At 47.9% G+C, this 23,864-nt stretch overlaps 1 protein-coding gene across 1 annotated transcript; it reads right to left on the reverse strand.

The window, feature by feature from the left end:
* Positions 1-1,805: 1,805 nt before the first annotated feature.
* LOC135887966 (butyrophilin subfamily 1 member A1-like) lies at positions 1,806-21,008 on the reverse strand. The gene is made up of 10 exons (XM_065415770.1): positions 20,778-21,008; positions 19,812-19,928; positions 17,996-18,340; positions 14,727-15,008; positions 12,005-12,145; positions 11,374-11,394; positions 5,473-5,493; positions 5,009-5,029; positions 4,256-4,288; positions 1,806-2,317 (listed from the first exon to the last, which is right to left on the reverse strand). Exons 1-10 carry the CDS (start codon positions 20,866-20,868, stop codon positions 1,806-1,808), a joined length of 1,584 nt encoding a protein of 527 aa, XP_065271842.1. The 5' UTR covers positions 20,869-21,008.
* Between the last annotated feature and the right edge of the window lie 2,856 nt (positions 21,009-23,864).

Genomic DNA, 23,864 nt, shown 5'->3' on the forward strand with positions numbered 1-23,864 from the left:
GGTGGGGTTTTTCAATGCAGTAGCAAACACAAGGCAATGATCTCATTATACAGTCCCAGTGGAGATGAGGCAAGTGATACTTTCACCTCCGTGTAGCTACTCAAGGTGATCATTAACCCTCCCAAACAGCCCCCAGCCCCACAGAATTCACTGAGGTGAAACCACCACTTGCCTTGTCTACACCCAGATTGTACAATGAGAGAGAGAAACCTACACCCTAGTGTAGACAAACCCCCAGAGACTGTATCTAGGAGCAGGTCCCATCCCATGAACCCCCCCCCCCCCCATGGACACCACAGCAATTGCTGATGGGCAGAAAAAATATGAACTGCATAGATCATATCTCTTTAGCCACCTCTGAACAAATTCAGCACCTCTGGAAACAAAGAAGAGACTCAGCACCATGTGTTCAGCCCCCTCTCCACAGAGCCCAGCTGAGGAATTCCTGATTTACATGGCTATAGACAGCACAAGGGACAGAGCGCACGTTGGATAGCAACATGTCACAGTAAAACCCCAGCTCTCATCAGAGGGACATGCTGGTGTAGCCCCTGTTGGTGCTGGGGGGACACAACCAACTAGGGAAGCAAATCCCACAACTCCGCCCTTAACAACTGCAGCTGGAAAATTCAAAAGGAACAAATCAGAATTGTCTTTCATGCTTTATTTACTGTAAATACCATCAGAGTGCAAAGGAGTTGAGAAGCAGCTTTAATACCCCAACAATGGAAAACAGACCCACAGGTTTTGGGAACAGTTATTTGTAATGAAACTAAAATGGCAACAAAGTCAAGGAAGTAACAAATGAAATAAATGAGTGACAGTCGCACCTTCAGTGACGTTTTATAAATCTCTGTCCCTTTTCTTCTCCCTTCTCTGTCATACTGTTCATTTTTACTCACCATTTTTCTAGCACTCATTTCCATCCCTGTTTATTTCTCTGTGTCTTCCACTCTCCTCTGATCCCTGTCACAGATCATTCCCCCTCATGTTCTTCATTCTTTCCCCGGAGTTTATCCCTTCCCCTCTCGTTGCCTCTGGCTGTTCTCCTCTTCAGAGTGTTTTCCTTGTATATTTAATTTTCACCCTTTCTCCAGGACTCTGTTTATTTTGTTTTACTTTATCTTTTCCTTGTGTTTTCTCTGTTCCCTCTGGTTCAGCCCAGCCTGCCCTCCCCCAACCTGTGACTCTCAACAGTGTTGCCAATCCCAGAACTTAAAAATTATGAGTCAGAACCAAAAATCATGAACTTGACCCCCCAAAACATGAGGGCTCAAAATAATATATAACGCATCCTGCTTTATCTTCTGATTTTTGAACTCTCCCTGCCCATCCCCCATGTGTGTGACAATTACAGTGTTACCAGCTCTCCCCTAGTTACAGGTGAAGGTGACTTGGGCCCCTGTGGCAGGAGCTCTGGCTGGGAGACCCCAGTGAGCTCTAATCCCACTGATCTGTATAAAACGCTCCCTGCTGCTGCTGAGCTTCCAGCTTCTCCCCAACCCCCCAAACGCGGATTGATTCATTCTGTGTCCCTGCCACCCCCACATCTGCCTGTCCCCAGCCCGGCTGTTAGTTCTGCCCCCTGCCCAGCCCAACATCTGCCCCTCAGGGCCCCTCTACCCCTCCTGAAGCTACAGGGGTTCTTCCCCCTCCCCTTCCCATCCCTGGGGCTGCAGGGATGGGAAGGATCTTCCCGGGGTCACAGAGATGAGGAGCCAGGGGCTGGGTAGATGGGAGTCCTCCAGAGTCATAAAGACTGGGGTGTGTGAGGCCAGACATGCTAATTTCATGGTCCCCATGTCTCAGGGACACAGTCTGAGCCGGGATCCTGGCCCCACCCGGAGCCAGGGTTGGATTCTCTCCCCAGGGATGGAGCCTGGCGGGAAAGTGAAGATCGGGGCCTCGTCACCAGCATCGATAAATGTCACCTGCCCCCGGTCACAGTCCAGGCAAACCCGGATCCTGCTGGGGGCCCGGCGCTGGGGCAGGGAGGTCACAGGGGAGGTGAGAGCCTGGAACTGACCCCCCCACTCCACAGCCCAGATCCCCTCCTCAGGGCTACGACTGATCCATCCCTTCCTCCTCACAGACTCTCTGGCCACCCCCACTGCCCAGTATCCCCCATCCCCCACCTCCACCTCCCAGCAATGCCTCCCCGAGGTGAATCCCTCACAGCCCAGCACACAGGGCTCAGTGTCAAATCTCTCAGGGTTGTCGGGCAGATGCTGTCGTGTGTCTCCCCATCTCACACTTTTCCGATCCTCGGACAAGACAAGCTCTGGATAAGCCGTGTCTGGATCCAGAGTCACGTTCGCTGGGGAGAGAGAGAATCAGAGCATTAGGGGCAGAGCTCAGCCCTGGGGAAGGGTTTGATGGCATCAATGACAGAATCTGCCCCAGCTGGAGAGTGACTCAGGGAATCTTCTTCCTCCAGGATGTACCCATCAGCTCAGATCTCAGCACAGTGCTGAGGGGAGTCATTCCCCTGGCAGTGATGGGTCAGTTAAAGGAACAGTTAGGCCAGGCCTGAGACTCAGAATCTTTCCCCTCCTGCCCCCACTTCTCCCCAGGGAGGGGGACTAGAAACTCTGGGAGCCCCAGCAGATGGTACAATTCAGCTCTCTTCCCCCTCCCTATCCTAAATCTCACTGTGACCCAGCTGCCCCTGTGCTGGATTTTGCTATGGGGCCTCCCCACTGCACCCGGCCTGCTCTGAAATGTCACAGCTCGGTCCAGGGCCAGCTTTAGGCCGATTTGCCCAATTCCCAGGAATCGGGCCCCGCGCATAAGATGGCCCCACGCCCTGGCCAGAGCTCTGGCCGGAGCGCGGCAAGCCCCGCGGCCCCGGCCGGAGCTCCGGCCAGAGCGCGGCATGCCCCGTGGCCCCGCAACCCTGGCTGGAGTGCGGCCCAATTCCTGGGGTTGGGGCTTCCCTGCCCCCAGGAATCGGGCCCCACTCTTGCTAAAGCCGGCCCTGGCTCGGACAGCAACAGGCCACACGGTACCAAGATTGAACATTCACTTCTCAGCAGCAGTCACAGCACAAAAGTACATTAGCATGAGGCAGGGAGCAAGGGGTTAACACAAGGGAAGGGGGTTCATGGTGGAATGAGGCAGAAGCTACAAGTGTGGTGGGGAGCAGGGGCGAATTAGGGTTTTGTGCAGCCCAGGGCCACAGCAAGTGGGGACCCCTCCCCACACCTTCTGCCTGCAGTCCCCCCACCCCCTCGCGCTTCTGCTAGGGAAATGGGGTCGGGGCACAGGGGCTTGCCCCGCTCTGCCCACCTGCATGGCACTACAGCTGGAGAGTAGGGCAAGCCCCCGCGCCCCGGCCCCATACCCCGGCTGGAGTGCTGGGTGGGTGAAGCGGGGCAAGCCCGTCAAGTCCCTGAGCCCTGACCCCACTCTCTGGCAGGAGCGCCGGGCAGGCAGAGCAGGTCGGGGTGCAGAGGCACCCATTTTTCATGGGCCCCCCAATTGGCCAGGGCCCCTGGACACAGGCCCCATTGGTCCAGTGGCTAATACACCACTGGGGCGGGGGGGGGGTGTAGAATAGGTGGCTGGTGGAAAGAGGGAGAGGGTCATGCTAGTGATGGGGAGGCTAAAGTGATGTCCTGTTTACCAGAGACGGGAGAATGCTGAGATCATGGTGGATGGAGACAGGAGAAAAGAGACAAGCTCACAGCTCTGATCAAAGGAGCTCCCCAGATGTGCATAATGGAGCCAGAAGAGCCCCTGTCTGTGATCAAGGCTCTGTTCCTCTGCTGGAGACTGAAGCAAGGGTCGCACACAGACACAGTCCCTGCTCATCCCATCAGCGTGGGGTCATTGCAGAGCTCCTGGCCTTCTTCAGAGGGGAAAAGATGAAGAAAGAAACAGAGAGAAATTGGAGATCGGCCATCAGTGCAGGGAGATAAAACAAACTCCCCCTGGAGAAGTGGCTGTGGAGGTGCATGTCCCACTGAATCTGTACAATGAGTGGCAGCTGCTTTCACAGATCTCTGCAGGGCGCAGTGCACATGCGGGCGGTGAAGGGGCAGGAAGAGTAGATGCAATATGCTGTAGATTCAGTATGCTGTGGTAGGACATAGGCACAAACCCTGTCTCACCTTGTGATGCGACGTGAAATGCAGGGTGCTGGGGAGATCTGCCCTGAACTGTCACATCCACTCCCACATTCAAGGAAAAAGAGGCACATTTTGCCTCATGAGAACTGATGTTTGGACATTGATAAAATATGATCTTTAATTACCTTCTTCTATAGGTGCCACAGATCTTCTCCACCCTAAAAGCAACCACATGATTAGAGATGAGAGCTGATCTGAACTAGTATTGCATGATTCGATATTGTACAAACTAATACACTGAGGGAAAAAGAAAGTTATAAGTTCATCAGAACCTCCACTGGGTTCAATGTGTGTATCTCTCCCAGGGTGGATCTTCACTGCAGAGTTAGCCCAGGATCTTACCTGGCTGTTGCCCCAACCTGTTTATTGAACAAGCACAAAAACTCTGACTCAGGTTTGGTGGTTCTTTACACCCAGGCTGGCTGGCAAGACTTTGAGTATAGGCTGTAGCCCAGGTACCACTTTAATTCAGGTTGGTTACATGCCCATTTTGCAATGTGCAGGGAGGTTAACCATCTTAGGAGCTGATAGTCCTCCAGTGCCTTCCCACAATTCCTCCCGGGCCATATTTTCTTGGCCATTAGCAACTTTACTACTGTATTGCTTATCAATATTTCAAATTAGCTTTTGGTGTGAAATTCATCCAGTTTAACCTTTCCCCACATTTTATAAAGTTACATTACAAAACAAATCCCCACACCTCCCAAAAGAATTATAATAATAATAAAAAGCAAACAAACAAAAAAGGTTTCCTATTGCAACAATTTTAAAAATTAAATTTAAAAGCAAACAACTCCACAACAATTAAACAAACTCCCACATGAGACTCCAAAATGGTACAAAAAGTTTTTTTTCCGAGAAAGGATAATAAGACTTACTTATTTCGTTATCTCGTTTGCCTAAAAATTAAAGAGAAATAAATATATATTTTGTTAGACATTTCCCTTTTCTTTTATTTCTCTTTATCATCTATATGACAGTGAAGGCTGAGAGAAATCCACCTCCTCTTCAAGACGTCAGACAAGAGGATCCAGTGGTACCTTCTGATCTTAAACTCTCTGACTTCATGACTCTATTGCTTATCAGTTTTTCAAATTAGCTTTTGGTGTGAAATCTATCCAGTTTAGCACTTCCCCACATTTTACAGAATTACACTAACCCTTCCAAAAAAGAATAATAATAAAAAGCAAGAAAAACAAACAAAAAGAGGTTTCATATTGCAACAAAATTGTAAAAGTTAAATTTAAAAGCGAACAACTCCACAACAATTAAACCAGCTCCCACATGAGGATCCCATTAGGTACAAAATACTTCCTGTCAGAGGAAGGATAATGCCACTTACCAATTTCTGTATGTAACTTGCCTAAAAATTAAACACAAATACACATATTGTTTGTCTGGAGTTTCCTTTTTCTTATATTTTATTTCTGTTTATCATCGCTACAACAGATAAAACATAGAGATTATTTTTATTCAGTTGCCTATTAAGGAGGTCAGACTAGACCAGTGGTGCCAAAACTTTTCCTGTTGCCCCCTCCCCCCATTACCAGTAATGGAATCCATGTGTGACCCCTCCTCCCCCCATTACTGCACAGTTGGCTCAGCAGAGGAGCTTGGGCTGAAAGTGGAGCGGGAGGCAGAATTGGGGATGGGGGAGGAGCTGGGGCTAGAGGCAGAGCTGGTCTGATCCTGGTCTATACTACGAGTTTAGGTCGACTTTAGCAGGGTTAAATCGAATTAAGCCTGGACACGTCCACACGACGAAGCCCTTTCTTTCGACTTAAAGGGCCCTTTAAACCGGTTTCTTTACTCCACCTCCGACGAGGGGATTAGCGCTAAAATCGGCCTTTGCGGGTTGGATTTGGGGTAGTGTGGACGGAATTAGATGTTATTGGCCTCCGGGAGCTATCCCACAGTGCTTCATTGTGACCGCTCTGGACAGCACTCTCAACTCAGATGCACTGACCAGGTAGACAGGAAAAGCCCCGCGAACGTTTGAATTTCATTTCCTGTTTGCCCAGCATGGAGAGCACAGGTGACCACGCAGAGCTCATCAGCAAGGTAACCATGATGGAGTCCCAGGATCGCAAAAGAGCTCCAGCATGGACAGAACGGGAGGTACGGGATCTGCTCGCCATATGGGGAGACGAATCAGTGCTAGCTGAACTCCGTAGCAGTAAACGAAATGGCAAAATATTAGAAAAGGTCTCAAAGGCCATGAAGGACAGAGGCCATAACAGGGACGCACAGCAGTGCCGCGTGAAAATTAAGGAGCTAAGGCAAGCCTTCCACAAAGCCAGAGAGGCAAACGGAAGGTCTGGGGCACAGCCGCAAACATGCCGCTTCTACGCGGAGCTGCATGCCATTCTAGGGGGTGCAGCCACCACTACCCCAACCGTGCGCTTTGACTCCCTCACTGGAGAAACACGCAACAGGGAAGCGGGTTCGGGGTACGCGGAAGATGATGATGATGATGAAGACAATGAAGATAGCTCACAGCAAGGAAGCAGAGAAACCGGTTTCCCCAACAGCCAGGATATGTTTATCACCCTGGACCTGGAACCAGTAACCCCCGAACTCACCCAAGGCATGCTCCCAGACCCTGAGGGCACACAAGGGACCTCTGGTGAGTCTACCTTTGTAAATATCACACATGGTTTAAAAGCAAGCGTGTTTAATGATTAATGATTAATTTGCCCTGGCAATCGCGGCCAGTACAGCTACTGGAAAAGTCTGTTAACGTGTATGGGGATGGAGCGGAAATCCTCCAGGGACATCTCCAGAAAGCTCTCCTTCATGTACTCCCAAAGCCTTTGCAAAAGGTTTCTGGGGAGGGCTGCCTTATCCTGTCCGCCATGGTAGGACACTTTACCACGCCAGGCCAGTAGCATGTAGTCTGGAATCGTTGCATAACAAAGCATGGCAGCATATGGTCCCGGTGTTTGCTGGCATGCAGACAACATCCATTCCTTATCTCTCTTTGTTATCCTCAGGAGAGTGATATCATTCACGGTCACCTGGTTGAAATGGGGTGATTTTATTAAGGGGGCATTCAGAGGTGCCCGTTCCTGCTCGGCTGAACAGAAATGTTCCCCGCTGTTAGCCACGCGGTGGGGGGGAGGGGTGAAGTGATCATCCCAGAGAATTGGGTATGTGTGTGTGTGTGTGGGGGGGGTAGTTGGGTTTGTGCTGCATGTTAACCCCGAAACCCCAGCCCCTCCTTTTACATTGCAAACCCATTTTAAATGGCCAACCCAACGGGTCCTTGGTATGGGAAATGAGGGCGCTACTGTTTGAAACCATTCCCACATGTTATGAGGGTTAAAAAAGCCAAAAGACTGTGGCTTACCATGGCTGCCTGCAAGCCGAATTCTGTTGCCTGGCACCGCTTGAGTGATCTCTCACACCAAACCGGCAGGCCCTCAATATAAGAGGAAAAATGCGACCTTGTAACGAAAGCACATGTGCTGTGTAATGTGAACAGCAAAATTTAATGTGAAAGAGTGTACCCATTGTTCTCTAAAATGTGTCTTTTTTAACCACCTCTCCCTTGTCCTCCACCAGCTGCAAATCTTTCTCCTTCGCAGAGGCTAGCAAAGATTAGAAGGAGAAAATGGCAGACTCGGGATGATACGTTCACGGAGCTCCAGATGTCCTCCCACGCTGAAAGAGCACAGCAGAATGCGTGGAGGCAGTCAATGTCAGACTACAGAAAAGCACAATATGAACAAGAGGAGAGGTGGCGGGCTGAATCGCGGGATGAACAGAGCAAGTTGCGGGCTGAAGATGATAGGTGGCATCAGCTTGCAGACAGAAGGCAAGAGTCGATGCTCTGGCTGCTGGAGCATCAAACTGATATGCTCCAGCGTATGGCTGTGCTGCAGGAAAGGCAGCAGGAGCAGAGACCGCCGCTACAGCCCCTGTGTAACCAACAGCCCTCCTCCCCAAGTCCCATTGCCTCCTCACCCAGACGCCCAAGAACACGGTGGGGGGGCCTCCGGCCACCCAGTCACTCCACCCCAGATGATTGCCCGCGCATCGGAAGGCTGGCCTTCAATAAGCGTTAATGGTTTAAAGTTTTAAACTTCAGTGTGTCCTTTTCCTTCCCTCCTCCCCCACCCCTCTCGGGCTACCTTGGCAATTATCCCCCTAGTTGTGTGATGAATTAATAAAGAATGCATGAATTTGAAGTAACAATGACTTTATTGCCTCTGCAAGCGGTGCTTGAAGGGGGGAGGGAAGGGTGGGGTGGTTGGTTTACAGGGAAGTAGAGTGAACTGGGTGGGGGGGGGCGGAGGGTTCATCAAGGAGAAACAAACAGAAGTTTCACACCGTAGCCTGGCCAGTCAGAAAACTCGTTTTCAAAGCTTCTCTGATGCGCACCATGCCCTGCTGTACTCTTCTAACCGCCCTGGTGTCTGGCTGCGCGTAATCAGCGGCCAGGCGATTTGCCTCAACCTCCCACCCCGGCATAAATGTCTCCCTCTTACTCTCACAGATATTGTGGAGCGCACAGCAAGCAGCAATAACAATGGGGATATTCTTTTCGCTGAGGTCTGAGCGAGTCAGTAAGCTGCGCCAGCGCGCTTTTAAACGTCCAAATTCACATTCCACCACCATTCGGCACTTGCTCAGCCTATAGTTGAAAAGGTCCTGACTACTGTCCAGGCTGCCTGTGTATGGCTTCATGAGCCATGGCATTAAGGGGTAGGCTGGGTCCCCAAGGATCACGATAGGCATTTCAACATCCCCAACAGTTATTTTCTGGTCCGGGAAGAAAGTCTCTTCCTCCAGCTTTTGAAACAGACCAGAGTGCCTGAAGACGCGAGCATCATGTACCTTTCCTGGCCATCCCACGTTGATGTTGGTGAAACGTCCCTTGTGATCCACCAGGGCTTGCAGCACCATGGAAAAGTACCCAGCACAGCCATACGGTTTATGTACTCGGTGGCTTGGTGCTCCGGTGCCAAGATAGGGATATGGATTCCATCTATTGCCCCACCACGCTTTGGGAATCCCATTGCAGCAAAGCCATCCACTATGGCCTGCACGTTTCCCAGAGTCACTACCCTTGGTATCACCACGTCTTTGATTGCCCTGGCAACTTGGATCACTGCAGCCCCCACAGTACATTTGCCCACACCAAATTGATTCCCGACTGACCGGTAGCTGTCTGGCGTTGCAAGCTTCCACAGGGCTATCACAACTCGCTTCTCAACTGTGAGGGCTGCTCTCATCCTGGTATTCTGGTGCTTCAGGGCAGGGGAAAGCAAGTCACAAAGTTCCATGAAAGTGCCCTTACGCATGCGAAAGTTTCGCAGCCACTGGGAATCGTCCCAGACCTGCAACACGATGTGGTCCCACCAGTCTGTGCTTGTTTCCCGGGCCCAGAATCGGCATTCCACGGCATGAACCTGCCTCAGTAACACCATGATTTGCACATTGCTGGGGCCCATACCTTGTGTGAGGGCTGTGTCCATGTCAATTTCCTCATCACTCTCGTCGCCACGCTGCAATCGCCTCATCGGCTGGTCCTGGTTTTTCTTTGGCATGTCCTGGCTCTGCATATACTCCAGGACAATGCGCGTGGTGTTCATAGTGCTCATAATTGCCGCAGTGATCTGAGCGGGCTCCATGATCCCAGTGCTATGGCGTCTGGTCTGAAAAAAGGCACGAAACTGATGGAGGGAGGGAGGGGCGACTGACGACATGGCATACAAGTACAGGGAATTAAAATCAACAAAGGTGGCTGTGCATCAGGGAGAAACACAAACAACTGTCACACAGAATGGCCCCCCCAAAGATTGAACTCAAAACCCTGGGTTTAGCGGGCCGTTGATTTCACGGAGGGAGGGGGAAGCAAATGAATACATCTATTTTTTACATCTTAAGCTGGCAGCAGACGGTGCAGCATGACTGATAGCCCTCGGCATCTTCTGGGTGCTTGGCAGAAGATACTGTACTACGACTGCTAGCCATCATCGTCAAGACGGTTCAATCGGACTGCCGGCAGGACTGAGTCTCCAGGAGACAAAGCATGTCTGCCCAGGTGCCTCTGATTGAACTGGAATACGACGATGACAGATATCAATCTTAATACACCATCTACTGCCAAAAGGCAAGGGGCTGCTACTGTGTAGCAATGCAGCCCCACATCTGCCAGCACCCAGATAGCCGATGAAGGCTACCAGTCATACTGCACCGTCTACTGCCAAATGCAATTAGCTGCTGCTGTGTAGCAATGCAGTACTACGTCTGCCGGCACCCAGAGCGGTGAGCTGAGGTGAGCTGAGCGGGCTCCATGCTTGCCGTGGTATGTTGTCTGCACAGGTAACCCAGGTAAAAAGACGCGAATCGATCGTCTGCCGTTGCTCTGACGGAGGGGGAGGGGCCTGATGGCATGTACCCAGATCCCCCCGCGACACTGTTTTGCATCATCAGGCATTGGGATCTCAACCCAGAATTCCAATGGGCGGCGGAGACTGCGGGAACTGTGGGATAGCTACCCACAGTGCAACGCTCCGGAAGTCGACGCTAGCCTCGGTACTGTGGACGCGGTCCGCCGGCTTCATGCACTTAGAGCATTTTATGTGGGGACACACACAATCGACTGTATAAAACCGATATCTATAAAACCAGCTTCTATAAATTCGACCTAATTTCGTAGTGTAGACATACCCTGAGAGTGGAGAGGGAATGAGGGCAGAGCTGGGCTGGGGGTGGAGCAGGGGGTGGAGTGGAGCTGCTTCCAGGACCGGAGCTGGGGAGGGAGCAGAGTGGGGCTGGATTGCGCTCCCTCCTTTCTCCGAGTAGAGGCTGTCCAAGGCCCTGCACCCCCCCCCCAAACATTCCTCCACATACCCCTAGGGGGCCCGCCTCACTGTTTGGGGACCATGGGACTAGAGGATCTGGTCATCCCTTCTGGTCTTAAACTCTGTGACTCGATGACTATTGCTTATCAGTTTTTCAAATTAGCTTTTGGTGGGAAATTCATCCAGTTTAGTCATTTCCCACATTTTGTAAAGTTACATAACAAAACAAACCCCTATACACCCTCCCAAAAGATGATAAAAATATGAAAAAAGCATGCTAGCAAACAAATGAAAAAAGGTTTCCTACTGCAACAGTTTTAAAAGTTAAATAAATAAATAAATAAAACTCTACCACAATTAAACAAACTGCCACATGAGACTCCAGAATGGTACAAAATGTTTCTTTTCAGAGGAAGGATAATGACACTTACTTATTTCGTTATCTCGTTTGTCTAAAAATTAAAGAGAAATAAATATATATTTTGTTAGGCATTTCCCTTTTCTTATGTTTTATTTCTCCTTATCATCTATATGACAGTGAAGGCTGAGAGAAATCAACCTCCTCCTCCTCAGGACGTCAGATGAGAGGATCCAGTAGTACCTTCTGATCTTAAACTCTGTGACTCCATGACTCAATTGCTCATCAGTTTTTCAAATTAACTTTTTGTGTGAAATCTCTCCAGTTTAGCACTTCCCCACATTTTACAGAATTACACTAACCCCTCCAAAAAAAGAATAGTAATAAAAAGCAAGAAAACAAACAAAAAGAGGAACATATAGAGGAAACTGAGGCATACATAGAATTAATAAAAATGGTGCAGAAAATTCCCACTTCATCACACCTTCATTGACAAGCCAGACATCTATAGATTCTTCTGAAAGACTCTGAGACTGAGGGCAGGTCTGCACTGAAAACTGCCCGGCACACACACACATCTCTGCCCCCACCCTCTATCAATAAATTCACATGAATTCTTCTTTATTTAGGACAAGATCAGCAGGTCTCATGTTCTTTTAATATTAAATTCCAAAATTCCTCTTATTTATTTATTAGAATAAAACCTTTATATACAGTATATTTCTCCCTCTGATATTTACCTTTTATTTTAAAGAGATAAACAGTGAGTCCAATGAAACCAAACAAAACCACCAGAATCACACTGAGAGCCACCATCCAGGAATTCACCCTTGGGAAAAATGGATCTGAAAAAAACCACACCAAGAGCTTGCCTTTGTTTGGAAGTGGTGACGAAAATCAGATGCTTTTATTCCATACAAATACATAAATAGTACCCAGCAGGATTCCTCTGAGATAAGAGTGAAAGAATGGCCATGTCTACACTTCATAAAATACCAGAAACTGATTTTAAAAATGGCTCCAATCAACACAGATTTAACACTGATTTATCCTGGAAAAAACAGGCCTGATTTGAGGCATTGCTATTCAGAGAGCCATAGAATTCAGGGGCAAATTCTCTGCTTATAAAACCACACTGATTTCAATAGAGTAACACCAGCAAAGAATTTAATCCTTAGTGTTCAGCAACATTCAGAAATTGTCAGATCAATTCGAATATTTTTGAAAAATCCACTATTACCCTCCAAATATTTGAAGGAATCATAATCACAATTTCTCCAGACAATTCTGTATCAAACTAATTATTCTTAATTTACTGTTCTTGTTTTCACAGTGTTTCAGACATCCACCCAGGATGGAATTTTGGAAATGTACCTAAAGCTTTCTCTGCACAGGGTTTGTGCTCTGATACAGTGAAACTGGAGCAACCCTCTTATGTGGCCATTCTTAAATTGGTTCAAGAGTTGACAACATATGAGGGTTGCACCAATATGAATAAATTGATGCACAAAACCTTAAATCATAAATTGGCTTAATAGTGCCCTACCTCCATTTAGCTGAAGTTGGTAAGGAATTGACTGGAGCTAAATCTATACAGGGCCCCCTGAAACTGATATGAGTGTTCACCCAAGCAAGTGTCATCAATTAACTAAATAGTTAATCAGTGCAACTTTTGTGTGTAGACAAGGGTAAAATGAGTCCCTTTGTGGATCCAGACCAAAGTGACTTAAGGAGCACAAGTCCCACTGAAAGTCAGTAGAAAGAACAACACATGACTCAGGTGACATTTCACACAAGTAATGAACAATAAGTTGGGGGATCGAGAAGACCACAAAGAAGCCACAGTACAGAATTTACCATATTCAAAAACATCATTAAGGTGGAGTTAAGGTTGCAGGAACATACTGTGTCAGTGGATTGCGTGAAAGTTTCTTATCAAAAGGTTGGAAGTTTGTGTCTGTACGTGTGTGCATGCTAGAATATTCGGAAAGTCAGACTTAACATTAAATTTACATGTGTGACGTTGTGCAGTCTATATGATTTTATAAAAACATGATAATAAGTGAATATAATGTAACTGGAATAGTTTTATAAAAACATAAGTAAATATAATGTAACTGGAATATGCTTCATGCAAAAGGTCTCTTGTAAAGTATCATTACAAAGCTTATAATCTACTGAGTGTGATCATCCTATTTGTATAAATGTACCACTCTTGTATCTAAAACTAGAAATATAAAATGTAACTCTGAGGGCCTATTGTAATTATGGAAAGTGTGGGCCATTAATGGTGGTTTGGAATCTTGATGACTCCCATTAACCAGGACCATTGTCTGCAGATGGCTGTGTTTTACCTGTGAGTCTTCCTGTATGTGTGTGCTGGCAAGTGGGCAATGAAGTCTTGCAGTGACATGTGATCATGTCACCTGAACTGGAATCCAACTTTAACCTAGTGCTTTTCCGGTGGGGGAGGGGGAAACCCAGAGGGACAAAGGGTTCCCGCCTTATGCAAAAGATATATAAAGAGGCGGAAGAGAACAGAGAAGTAAGAGGAGCCATCATGAAGAATCCCCTAACTACCACCTGAGCTGGAACAAGAGCTGTACCAGGGGAAAGAATTGTGCCCAGGCCTGGAAGGTGTCCAGTCTGAGAAAACAACTTACTGAAGCATCTCTGAGGGTGAGATTATCTGTATTCAGTTTAAATAGACTTAGATTTGTGCATTTTATTTTATTTTGCTTGGTGACTTACTTTGTTCTGTCTGTTACTATTTGGAACCACTTAAATCCTACTTTCTGTATTTAATAAAATCACTTTACTTATTAGTTAACTCAGAGTATGTATTAATACCTGGGGGAGCAAACAACTGTGCATATCTCTCTATCAGTGTTATAGAGGGCGAACAATTTATGAGTTTACCCTGTATAAGCGTTATACAGGGTAAAATGGATTTATCTGGGTTTAGACCTCATTGGGAGTTGAGCATCTGAGTGCTAAAGACAAGCACACTTTTGTGAGCTGTTTTCGGGTAAACCTGCAGCTCTGGGACAAGTGATTCAGACCCTGGGTCTGTGTTGGAGCAGACGGGAGTGTCTGGCTCAGCAAGACAGGGTGCTGGAGTCCTGAGCTGGCAGGGAAAACAGGAATAGAAGTAGTCTTGGCCCATCGGGTGGCAGCTCCCAAGGGGGTTTCTGTGATCCAACCCGTCACAACATGAAACCCAAAACTTGGATAGACTGAATACTCACAATGAAGGGAATCAAATTGCCTAAGCTGTGACCCTGTAAAGATACCAGCCTCCCATCTTCTGTGTTTGTATGTGGATTGTGAAATATCCACCACAGACGTTTCAGTTCTTTGTTTTCCTATGTTTTGTTTTGTTTCTGGTGGTGGTGAGTTCAGTGTGGGATTTGGATGGTAACTGACCTGCTATATAAACTGCTGATTCCTTTTCTTGATTGAGAAAGGTGTTCCTGATGCAACAGGACAAGTTTTGGTTTGCATGTTCTGTTACAATGATCGCAGTTTCTGTTTCAAACAGGCCATTATTCCCTCGGGATTTTGTTTCAGAGAGTGATGGTAAATGTCGTCCACTGAGATCTTTCCACAGCACCTCAGGCTCTGGGTACCAACCAGCTGATCGACAAACCATCCGGATCCCTCCATCCTGATGACCCTCAACAGAGATGAGAGGAGCAGAGCCCAGATCTAAAGGGAAAATGCATAAAGGTGTCAATTCCATGAATTAATTTATAAAGCATAAGCAATGAGGGACAGTTTGTGAATCCCTTACTCACACTAGAAAGCACTTATTCATGGAGATAGTCAGTAGAAGGAATAAATGAATACTGGAATGTCTGAAATCCCAATACTCATGGACACAAAAAATGTAAACAAATATTTAAAATAGTGTCATTGAGTCAGTGGGAGATGTTGTTGTCTCAACACAGGAGCAACTGAGTGCTGAGCACCTTTGCAGATATGACAACGTAGATTCCTGAACTTTTGAAAATCTGATCATTAGTGCATTGGATAGATATATTTATTTTTTAAAAAGTCTAGCTGGCTTCATGGTTACAGTGTCAAAGCAGCAGGGGAGAAATGCTCAGTCTCATCTAAGAGTGGTAAATACATAATTTTCCCTCCCCACTGTGACATTATACACTCCATTTTCACCATAGTAATATTATCGTGGTATGATTATGATATAATTATGTTGCACCGTATACAAGATGTGTCATGTAAGGTGTCAATGGAAATGTTATGATTTGCTGAGTATGATTATCCTATTTGTATGTGTAACCCCTTTGGGGTTTAGAGAGCATGGCCCCTTTAAATCTTTTTCCTAAGGGGGAGGGGGAGAGTAAGCAAAAAGGAGGGAAACTCCAGGGGGCAGCGCTGGAGCTCCAAGGAGAGGGGGAGGCAGCCTGCAGGCGCTGGAAAAATGAAGCAGCAGAGAACCTGCCTGAAGCCTGGGAAGGACAGGGCCGATCGGGGACAGCCCAGGACAGGAGCCAGGAGGAGCACTGTGCCAGGGAGGAATCACCCGAGAAGGACAGGCCAGAGCTGGACCCACTATCACTGCTGCCCAGAGCTGCATGGGGCTGTGAGTACTGGGGCTTGGGACTCTGCATTGGGAACAAGGAGGGAGGCTGTAGCTAGTTAAGTGGGGAGGTGGTCGCTCTGGGTGGCTTTGCAGAGAGCGGCAGAAGAGGGCACCGGAGGGGTTTGTTGGGGGAAAGTTCACTGGCGCCAAAGACGACCAGGAGCACCCAAGACTCACCACCGGACTGGAACTTTGCTCAGGACTCCTGAACTCTGTGTGCAGACAGACACATTGCTCAGTGTCTGCCCTTCCAGACTGTGCTACCACTGGGCCCGTGGGGCCTTGGCTTGGATGCAGCCCTGTTTTACTGCTCCCCCTATATTTCCCCTTGTTGTTTTTCTCTTCTCATCCCTCTGTAAATAAATATTTCCCTTGTTATATCCATGGTACTTTTCCTGTGGGTGGGTGTGTTCACTCTGGGGGGGGTGGAACAGGTGCCCCTGGGGTGGAAGGGATTTCTCCTGCTGCATTCCTGCGCGCGCCATCTCTTGGCCAGAGCTGCCTGCAGAGCAGACTCCATCTTGGCCATGAGGGCGCTAAAGTTACATATGCATGTATCCTTTTTGTATCTGGAGTTATGACTATTGACTATGTATCTATATTTCAAATGTGCTTGTCCCGGGTAACACCCACAACTAGTCTTTCAGGTACAACAGTGAAGAAGCTAGACAACGCTAATGGCCAATCAGCAAAAACAATGGGCTATGGAAAAGTCTTGTCCTCACCAGGGGACACTTCAGACAGCCTACGAATAATGGCTGCCATGACTCATCAAGCATGCAGGGGCATGTGACTAGATCACATGATACTGAACTCCGTTTTGGTACCTGTATTTTTCCACAAACTGGGCTGGGAAGCGGGCTTGGAACAAAGGGGTTCCCACCATATGGAAGAAACTATAAAAGGGGGAAATGACATCACCAACAGGCCTCACTTTCCCCACAACCCAACATCTGGATGTACCTCTGGAAGAGCACAGACTTTGAACTGGGGAAGTGCTGGTCCCAGGTGGGAAAGAAGGAAACCTGCCTGTGTGTGAAACATCTATAAACTGCTCATATTATCTAACAGGGTGAGACACTGTTTGATTCAAATCCTGTGTAGTATATTAGGCTTAGATTATGCTAAGTAATCTGCTTTGGTCTGTTTGCTATCACTTATATTCACTTAAAATCTCTATCTTTCTGTCATTAATAAATCTATTTTATATTTTTTACCTAAAACAGTGTGGTTTGAGTGAAGTGTTGGGGAAAAATCTCAGCTCAGTTAACAAACGTTTTGTGCATATTCCTCTCCACATCGAGGGAGGGGCGAATTGGGTAATTGTAATAATCTTTACTGGTCAGGCTTTTGACCAGGGCAGGACGGTACAGCTCCAGGGTCCTAGGTTGGGCAGCTGGGGGGGGGGGGGGGGGCGGGCTTTGGCTGAAGCCTCGCTATTGTTGGTTCATGAGTGCCTGGACAGATGCATTCATGAATACAGCTGGGTGTGGTCCCTGCCTGTGGATGCTGGTGTGAGTGCAAGTGTGGAGGGCTTTGCAGCTTGTCACAACATCACAGTGCAAGAGGGAACCCAGATTGGTGAGACAGAGGGCTCTGCTGTACCCCAGTTCCAAGTGGCACCCCGGGGAGAACCCATCACACCCACCACAACCATCACCATTATACAGTCTCAGCAAATAAAAACACTGCATTTGATTTGAACTACACCCCGAAGCAACAACCAACAGTGAACCGATGAGAATGCCATAAAAGTCTGGCATTCGCACCTTAGCCCACATCCTAGAAATGACTGCAGAGCAATTGGAAGGCCATATGTGTCCAGAAGTCCTTTCCCTCTTAACTAAAGACCGCTTTAGGGTCAATTAAGATTGGGGAAGAAAGTGCCTTGGGCATCCTGAAATGTTTTTAGTAACATGTTGGGAAAGTTTCCAGCATATTTTCTCTAGTATGAAAGTGGCTGTTTGCTGAAAGTTAGATACACTGGGTTATTGTAAAATATTTCACAAGCAGGGAGTTACAGTTGTTATAATAGGAAAGAACAAACCCAGCAAACTGCACAAAGTTAAAACTGTCACAAGCCTCTGACCTGCTACCCGCAGTTCCAATACGGTTTCTTCATAAAAAGTATCGTCTTGAACAAAGCAGTGGTATTGTCCTTCATCAGAGCGTCTGATATTGAGAATCCTCAAGGAAACATTCCCATCTGTGAGTCCGGCTTTCAAAAGCTCTGTCCTTCCCTGATACTGTGGCATCTGCCCATCATACTGATCCTTCCCACGATACAGGTGCACAATGGATAAATACTCAGATCGGAACCATCTCACCTCCATGTTTGCAGCGCTCATCCTGGGGGACAGGTGACAGGGTAACACAGCTTCCTGACCCAGGATGGCAGTGACAGGGTCATGGGGTCCAATCACTGTGAACTGTGCTGGAAAATGCACCAGGACAATAACAACAAAAAGCAGCTCAGAGGAAAGTGGGAATTTGATATGAAGGACACATCCAACAGGTTCCATTTCAGACAAACTTTCCAAAAAGTTCAGGCAGAGGCAGACACTTGACATGGAACATTTCAGCCTGAATGTTTGAGAGAGAGCAGCGCTCATGGGCAGCGGGACTGGGGCTCTGTTAGAAGAACACTCAGCCTCAGTGTATGTCACAGGCACACAGCACTGAGATGGGGCGTGGAGCTGATAACAGGCAAGTTTGGTGCATGGCCCAGGCACAGAGCACTGGACACAGTGGGGAGGTGAGAATTGGTACAGGCATGCAGTGCTGACACGGGGTGGGAAGCTGAAGACAGCTGTATTCAGTCCATGTCACAGTCACACATCAGAGAAACTGAGGCAGAGAACTGGGAATGGACGTGCTCAGTGTATAGTTGAGACAAACTTACTATTCAACAGCCTGTTTTTGTAAGTGCTCTCAAATTGACACGCTTACCGACATTGCCATGAAATTTGCTGGGCCTCACCAGGAATAAGGGTAGGGTTGTTGGGCCACATTTGGTGTTGTTCCTGAGACATAGCCATATTGCTAGAGCCAATTTTTGGACTATTATGGTTCAATACTTCACATGCTCAAGAGACCAAATAACCAAACTTAGCGAAAATTATTGCCTAAAGACAAAACAGTAAACTACAAAAAGGAGACATCTGTACCCGCCTCCTGTAAAGCAATTCTTATCTTGCAGTGTGCTCACCTTACACACAAGGTGTGCTTGGAAAATACACCCTAAACCAACTTATACTTATACCGTGGCTGTTTACAAGTGAGAAAGCACTTTAAACATCACCTAAGATCCAGCCCACCAGTTTCTTAACTTCTTGTTCTGTACCTTCCTTAACCCTGTTTTGGATACCAAGTTCCAAACCAGGTGGGTGTAGAGGTACATCCCAACCAGTGCGAGGACACACCTTTCATGGCTTTGCTAGGCTTCCTATTTTCTATTGTGAATACTAACTTCAGATTTTAAAGTGTTGTGGGATATTAGATATTGGTGAAGAGAATTGTGGGAAAAGCATAATACATTCAGTTAACTTCCCAACACTCTCTCTCTCTCTTTCTCTGTAATGTATATTATAAGACTACCGTGCACATAATGCCTAATAATATGGTGTATACTGCACCTAACATATATGTATTAGCTAACAGGCCCAATTTAAAAAAAGTACGTGTGTGAAGAAACAGACCTGGGCACTACCCCAGAAGCAAATAAAATAACCCAGCAGCAACACAATCAGGGGAAAAAATGAATAATGAAGGTGCTGATCTTGCTGTGTGGTTAAGTTTACACACTGTGAATAGTTATATTGACTTTGAGTGGAGCATGTTGTTAAGACACTTCAGGGGCCTAAATAAATCCTCTAAGAAACAGCAGACACAGGGCGGATTCCTACCTGATTCCATCCTGTGAACATAACAAATAAGGAAGAAAACAATAAAACCAGGGAGAGGGGAGCTGGCTCTGGAGCTGTGGCAGAATGAGAGAATCTTCATCTTCACTGTAACTTGATCTAGACAACAGGAAGGAGGAGAAAAAAACTCATCATAGTGAGCATAACACTGAGTAACATTAAATCACTAAAGTCAAAATTAAAGAGGACACATTAAATAAAAAAGGGACAAATGCATTGTTAAGTGAACTCTTTCATGTTATGGAGTGAGAACAGCCATTCAATTACAGTTGAAAATGTGTTTCCTTTACAACTCTGATTTTGTCCAATCTCTACAAAATCCACATTAAAAAAAAGTCAGACCAGTGTAAAAGTTGGTAGTAATTCCATCAATGGAGAAAAAAAAGTTTTAAGAAATGAGAAAGTGTGTGTGTGTGTGTGTATGAGAGAGAGAGAGAGAGAGAGAAAGATTCTTGGGTGTTTTTTTTTACCCATTTCTTTTCTTTCAAAATATCCAAGGCAAAATGATTCAGTCCCATAAACAAAGTTATTCAGTAACAGGGAACACAAAGACACTTCCCATAAATTCGGATTTGCAAGGGTTTGTAACTTACTTTACAAAACAGAAATATACAATAAGTTAATTCATAGCAAATCTCCCTTTGAATGCATTGAGAGCAGGATCAGGTCCAGTTTTCTTGAATAAAGTATAGGAGCAAAGAAATAAATTCTTAAACCAAATAACCAGAATAGTCTGGAGTTACATTACAATGAAAGGAGAGGGAAAAATAGCTCATATATCATTTTGAATATATAGTTCAAAAGCAAACTTTATATTCAGAGTAAGACACATTTATCCTGGGATTACTGGATCATTTTGCAGGTAATAATTCACACAGGGAATAAATGTCTACTAGGAGATATCAAAGAGCAAGGGAGATGGTATTCAAGTGACAGAAGCTCACTTACCTGACACATCCTGGAAATAAGCTTTGGAACAGTTTTGAGCTCTCTCTCGTGTTCCCAGGTTTTCTAAAATCCTCATCCATTCTCCTCTCATTAGTTTACATTGTCAGTGACTCTTTCAGTGATGAGACTGCAAAATTAATTCTTGGTAAGAAATTACAGAGACAAAGAGCTGAATCCTGGTCTTTCCTTCCGTATTTCTGCCAATATGGCGTTTATTTTTTGTTGGACGCTGAAGTGAAATGTGTCTCTCTCAATGCCGTCACCAAGATAGAAAGCGAAAGTAGAAAAGGAACTGCAAAGCTATGGTGATTTCAGTCTGTATCACAGGGCCGGATTAACTTTTTGTGGGCTCGGCACCAAACATATTTGTGGGCCCCCATTGGGGAAATAGGGCATGTGATGGGGGGCGGTCCACAGAGTGAGGGGCCAGTTGGGGGCAATGAGGCGCAGCATAGTGGGAGTGGCCCCACTCAGCCCAGCACAAGGGCACTGTTTACAAACCCACAACTGCTAGATGCACACTGGCCCACCCAGCCCTGCCCCCCTGCCCAGTGCCCTGCCCTTATGCCCAGCACCCCCTCAAGCAGAGACCTCCCCCAAAGATCCCTATGCCCAATGCCCCCAGACCCGCTATGCCCAGCACCCTCTGCCCAGAAACCCCTCCCGCTGACCTCCCACCACAACTGCTCAGCACCTTGCACACTCTGCCCAGCTCCCTCACCCACAGATCCCCTACTCTCCAGCACCCCCTTCACAGTCCCACCATCACAGCTGTACAGCACCCCATATTCCGACGGGAATTCTGCATCAAATTCTGTGCATAATATTTTTAAATTCTGCACTTTTTTTTTACAATAAATAAATGTGGAAGCTCCACCATGGCAGTGGGGAGCACAGGCCACTGAGGTGGGAGATTACCCTGCAGCCTCCCCCGCCCACCTGGGACAGGGACTTGGCAGTGAGGCTGAACCTGACCCTGACACAGCACAAGGGCCAGGCCTGCCCCAGAAACACCCTGGGGCCCTGCCCCTTTTGCGCCAGGCACACCAGACGTGAGCAGGGAGGCTCAGCCCGACAGCAGGATCCAAGTGCAGAGGGACTTAGTGTGGGGGGATCCAGATGGGGGTAAGAGGGTTCCATGTGGGGCAGTCTGGGTGCAGGCATCTCAGTGGGGGATCTGGATGCACAGGGAGGTGCCAGTGCACGGGCAATGGGAGTCGGCAGGGGGGACCAAGTGAAAGTGGTTGGAGCTCAGCAGGGGGGCGGGGCTGGGTGCAGGAGAGGTGGGGTTCATTTGGGTGGGGGTCCAGGTGTAGGTGGTTGGGGCTCAGTGGGGAGGGTGTCTGGGGGGGGCTCATCGGGGTGGTACAGATGCAGGGGAGGTGGGGCTTGTCAGGGTGAGGTTTGATGGCCCTGCTTAACAGGGGAGCCCCAGCTGCTGCCAAGGGGATCTGCATGCTGGGCCCCCGATTCCCCTATTCCCTTCTCTTCCCCATCCCACCATAGGTGCTGACTTTTGGTTTTGCCAGTGGGCGGTTAAGGCACAGGCCTGGGGGCCAGGTGTTCTGGGTTTGGTCTCTCCTCTACCACAGACTCCCTGCTTAGCCTTGGGAAAGTCACTTCACCTCTGGGTGCCCTAGATCCCACCTGCCAAATGGGGCTAATGCTGACCCTGCCTCCTAGGCTAAATCCAATAATGGGTGTGTCATGATGGGGGAAACAAACATACCAAGATTGGTAAATTTGGGCTAAATTTCTCCAGAGCCTGAGAATGAGAGCCAGCTCCACATAGGGGGAATGGGAGAGAGAGGGGCTCAGGCCAGCTCCGCACAGAGTGGGGTCAGGGCTTCAGCCCCTCAGCTTCTGCCACTAAGGCAGCTGGGGGCTTCAGCGCCGCATCTCCTGTCGGGGTCGGGGTTTTTCCTCCCCCTCCTCCAGCGCAGCTCCTGCTGGAGTCGGGGCTTCTCCTCCTCTCCCCTCCCCCAGTGCAGCTCCTGCCAGGGTCGGGGCTTCACCTCCTCCTCACTCCCTCTCAGCACAGCTCCTGCCGGAATCGGGGCTACTCCTCTCCCCCCAGCGCAGCTCCGGTTGGGGCTCTTCCTCCCCCTAAACTACCACTGTACCCACCAGTCCTAGGCTAGCTGGGCTCACTTGGGTCATCTGATGGCTGCTGTGGCCGGAGTGGAGCCTGAAAACCGACAGGTGGACGTCATGGCCACCACCCCAAGAGGGGTGGGGCTGGGGAGGAGCAGGGGTGGGGGCTTTGGGGAAGAGGCAGGGTGGGGGCAGAGCAGGGGTGGGGGCTGGCCAGGGCCCCTTCTGACTCTGGGCCCAGCGCCATGGTAAACCCGGAACTGACACACACACACACGCACACACACACATACACATACAGACCACACACAGCACACAGTATCCCAGGATCATGAAGCAGCAGACAAAAGTTCACATTCCCCAGGGTGGCAAAGCAATCATTCACAAGAGTGACATGTGAAGGAAATAACCTGTAATAAAATATAAAGAGAAACTGATTTAAGAAATAAGCAGGGTGTGAGCTGTAGTGAAAATAAGAAAATAGTAAGGACTGTAAAACAACATCTCTGGACAGCACCCTCAGGCATACAAGGGGAATGACAGGAATGGAGAAATTGTCAGAGCACAAAGGGACTGTAAACCAGAAAGGAGCAGAGGGATAGAACCCAACACATCACACTTAGGAATACGTGGCTTTATTTAAGCTGGAACTCAGAACAGGAAACAAAGATCGCACAAGAAGATTCCTTGAGACAAAACGAAACGTCCTCCAAACTCTGGGCTGACAGACGCTGGAAACTGTGAAACTGCAGAGTGACCGTGTCTCAGTGGGGGCATGGGGGAGGGCAGATTGTTCTAGTCCATTGGATTTTCTAATTCTGTTAGTTCATAAATATAAATTGTTACCTATAAAGAGACTTTAATTAAGCGGTGAGGAGGGCGGTGGAGGAGAGGAGGGACATGGTGAGCAGTGGGTGGAGGGTGTCAAAGTTAGAATCCGGACTCACAATTTGTTATGACCACTCCGTTTATTGACACAGCGCTATGCCAACA

The sequence above is a fragment of the Emys orbicularis genome, chromosome 13, assembly GCF_028017835.1.
Source record: "Emys orbicularis isolate rEmyOrb1 chromosome 13, rEmyOrb1.hap1, whole genome shotgun sequence".
Lineage (NCBI taxonomy): Eukaryota > Metazoa > Chordata > Testudines > Emydidae > Emys > Emys orbicularis.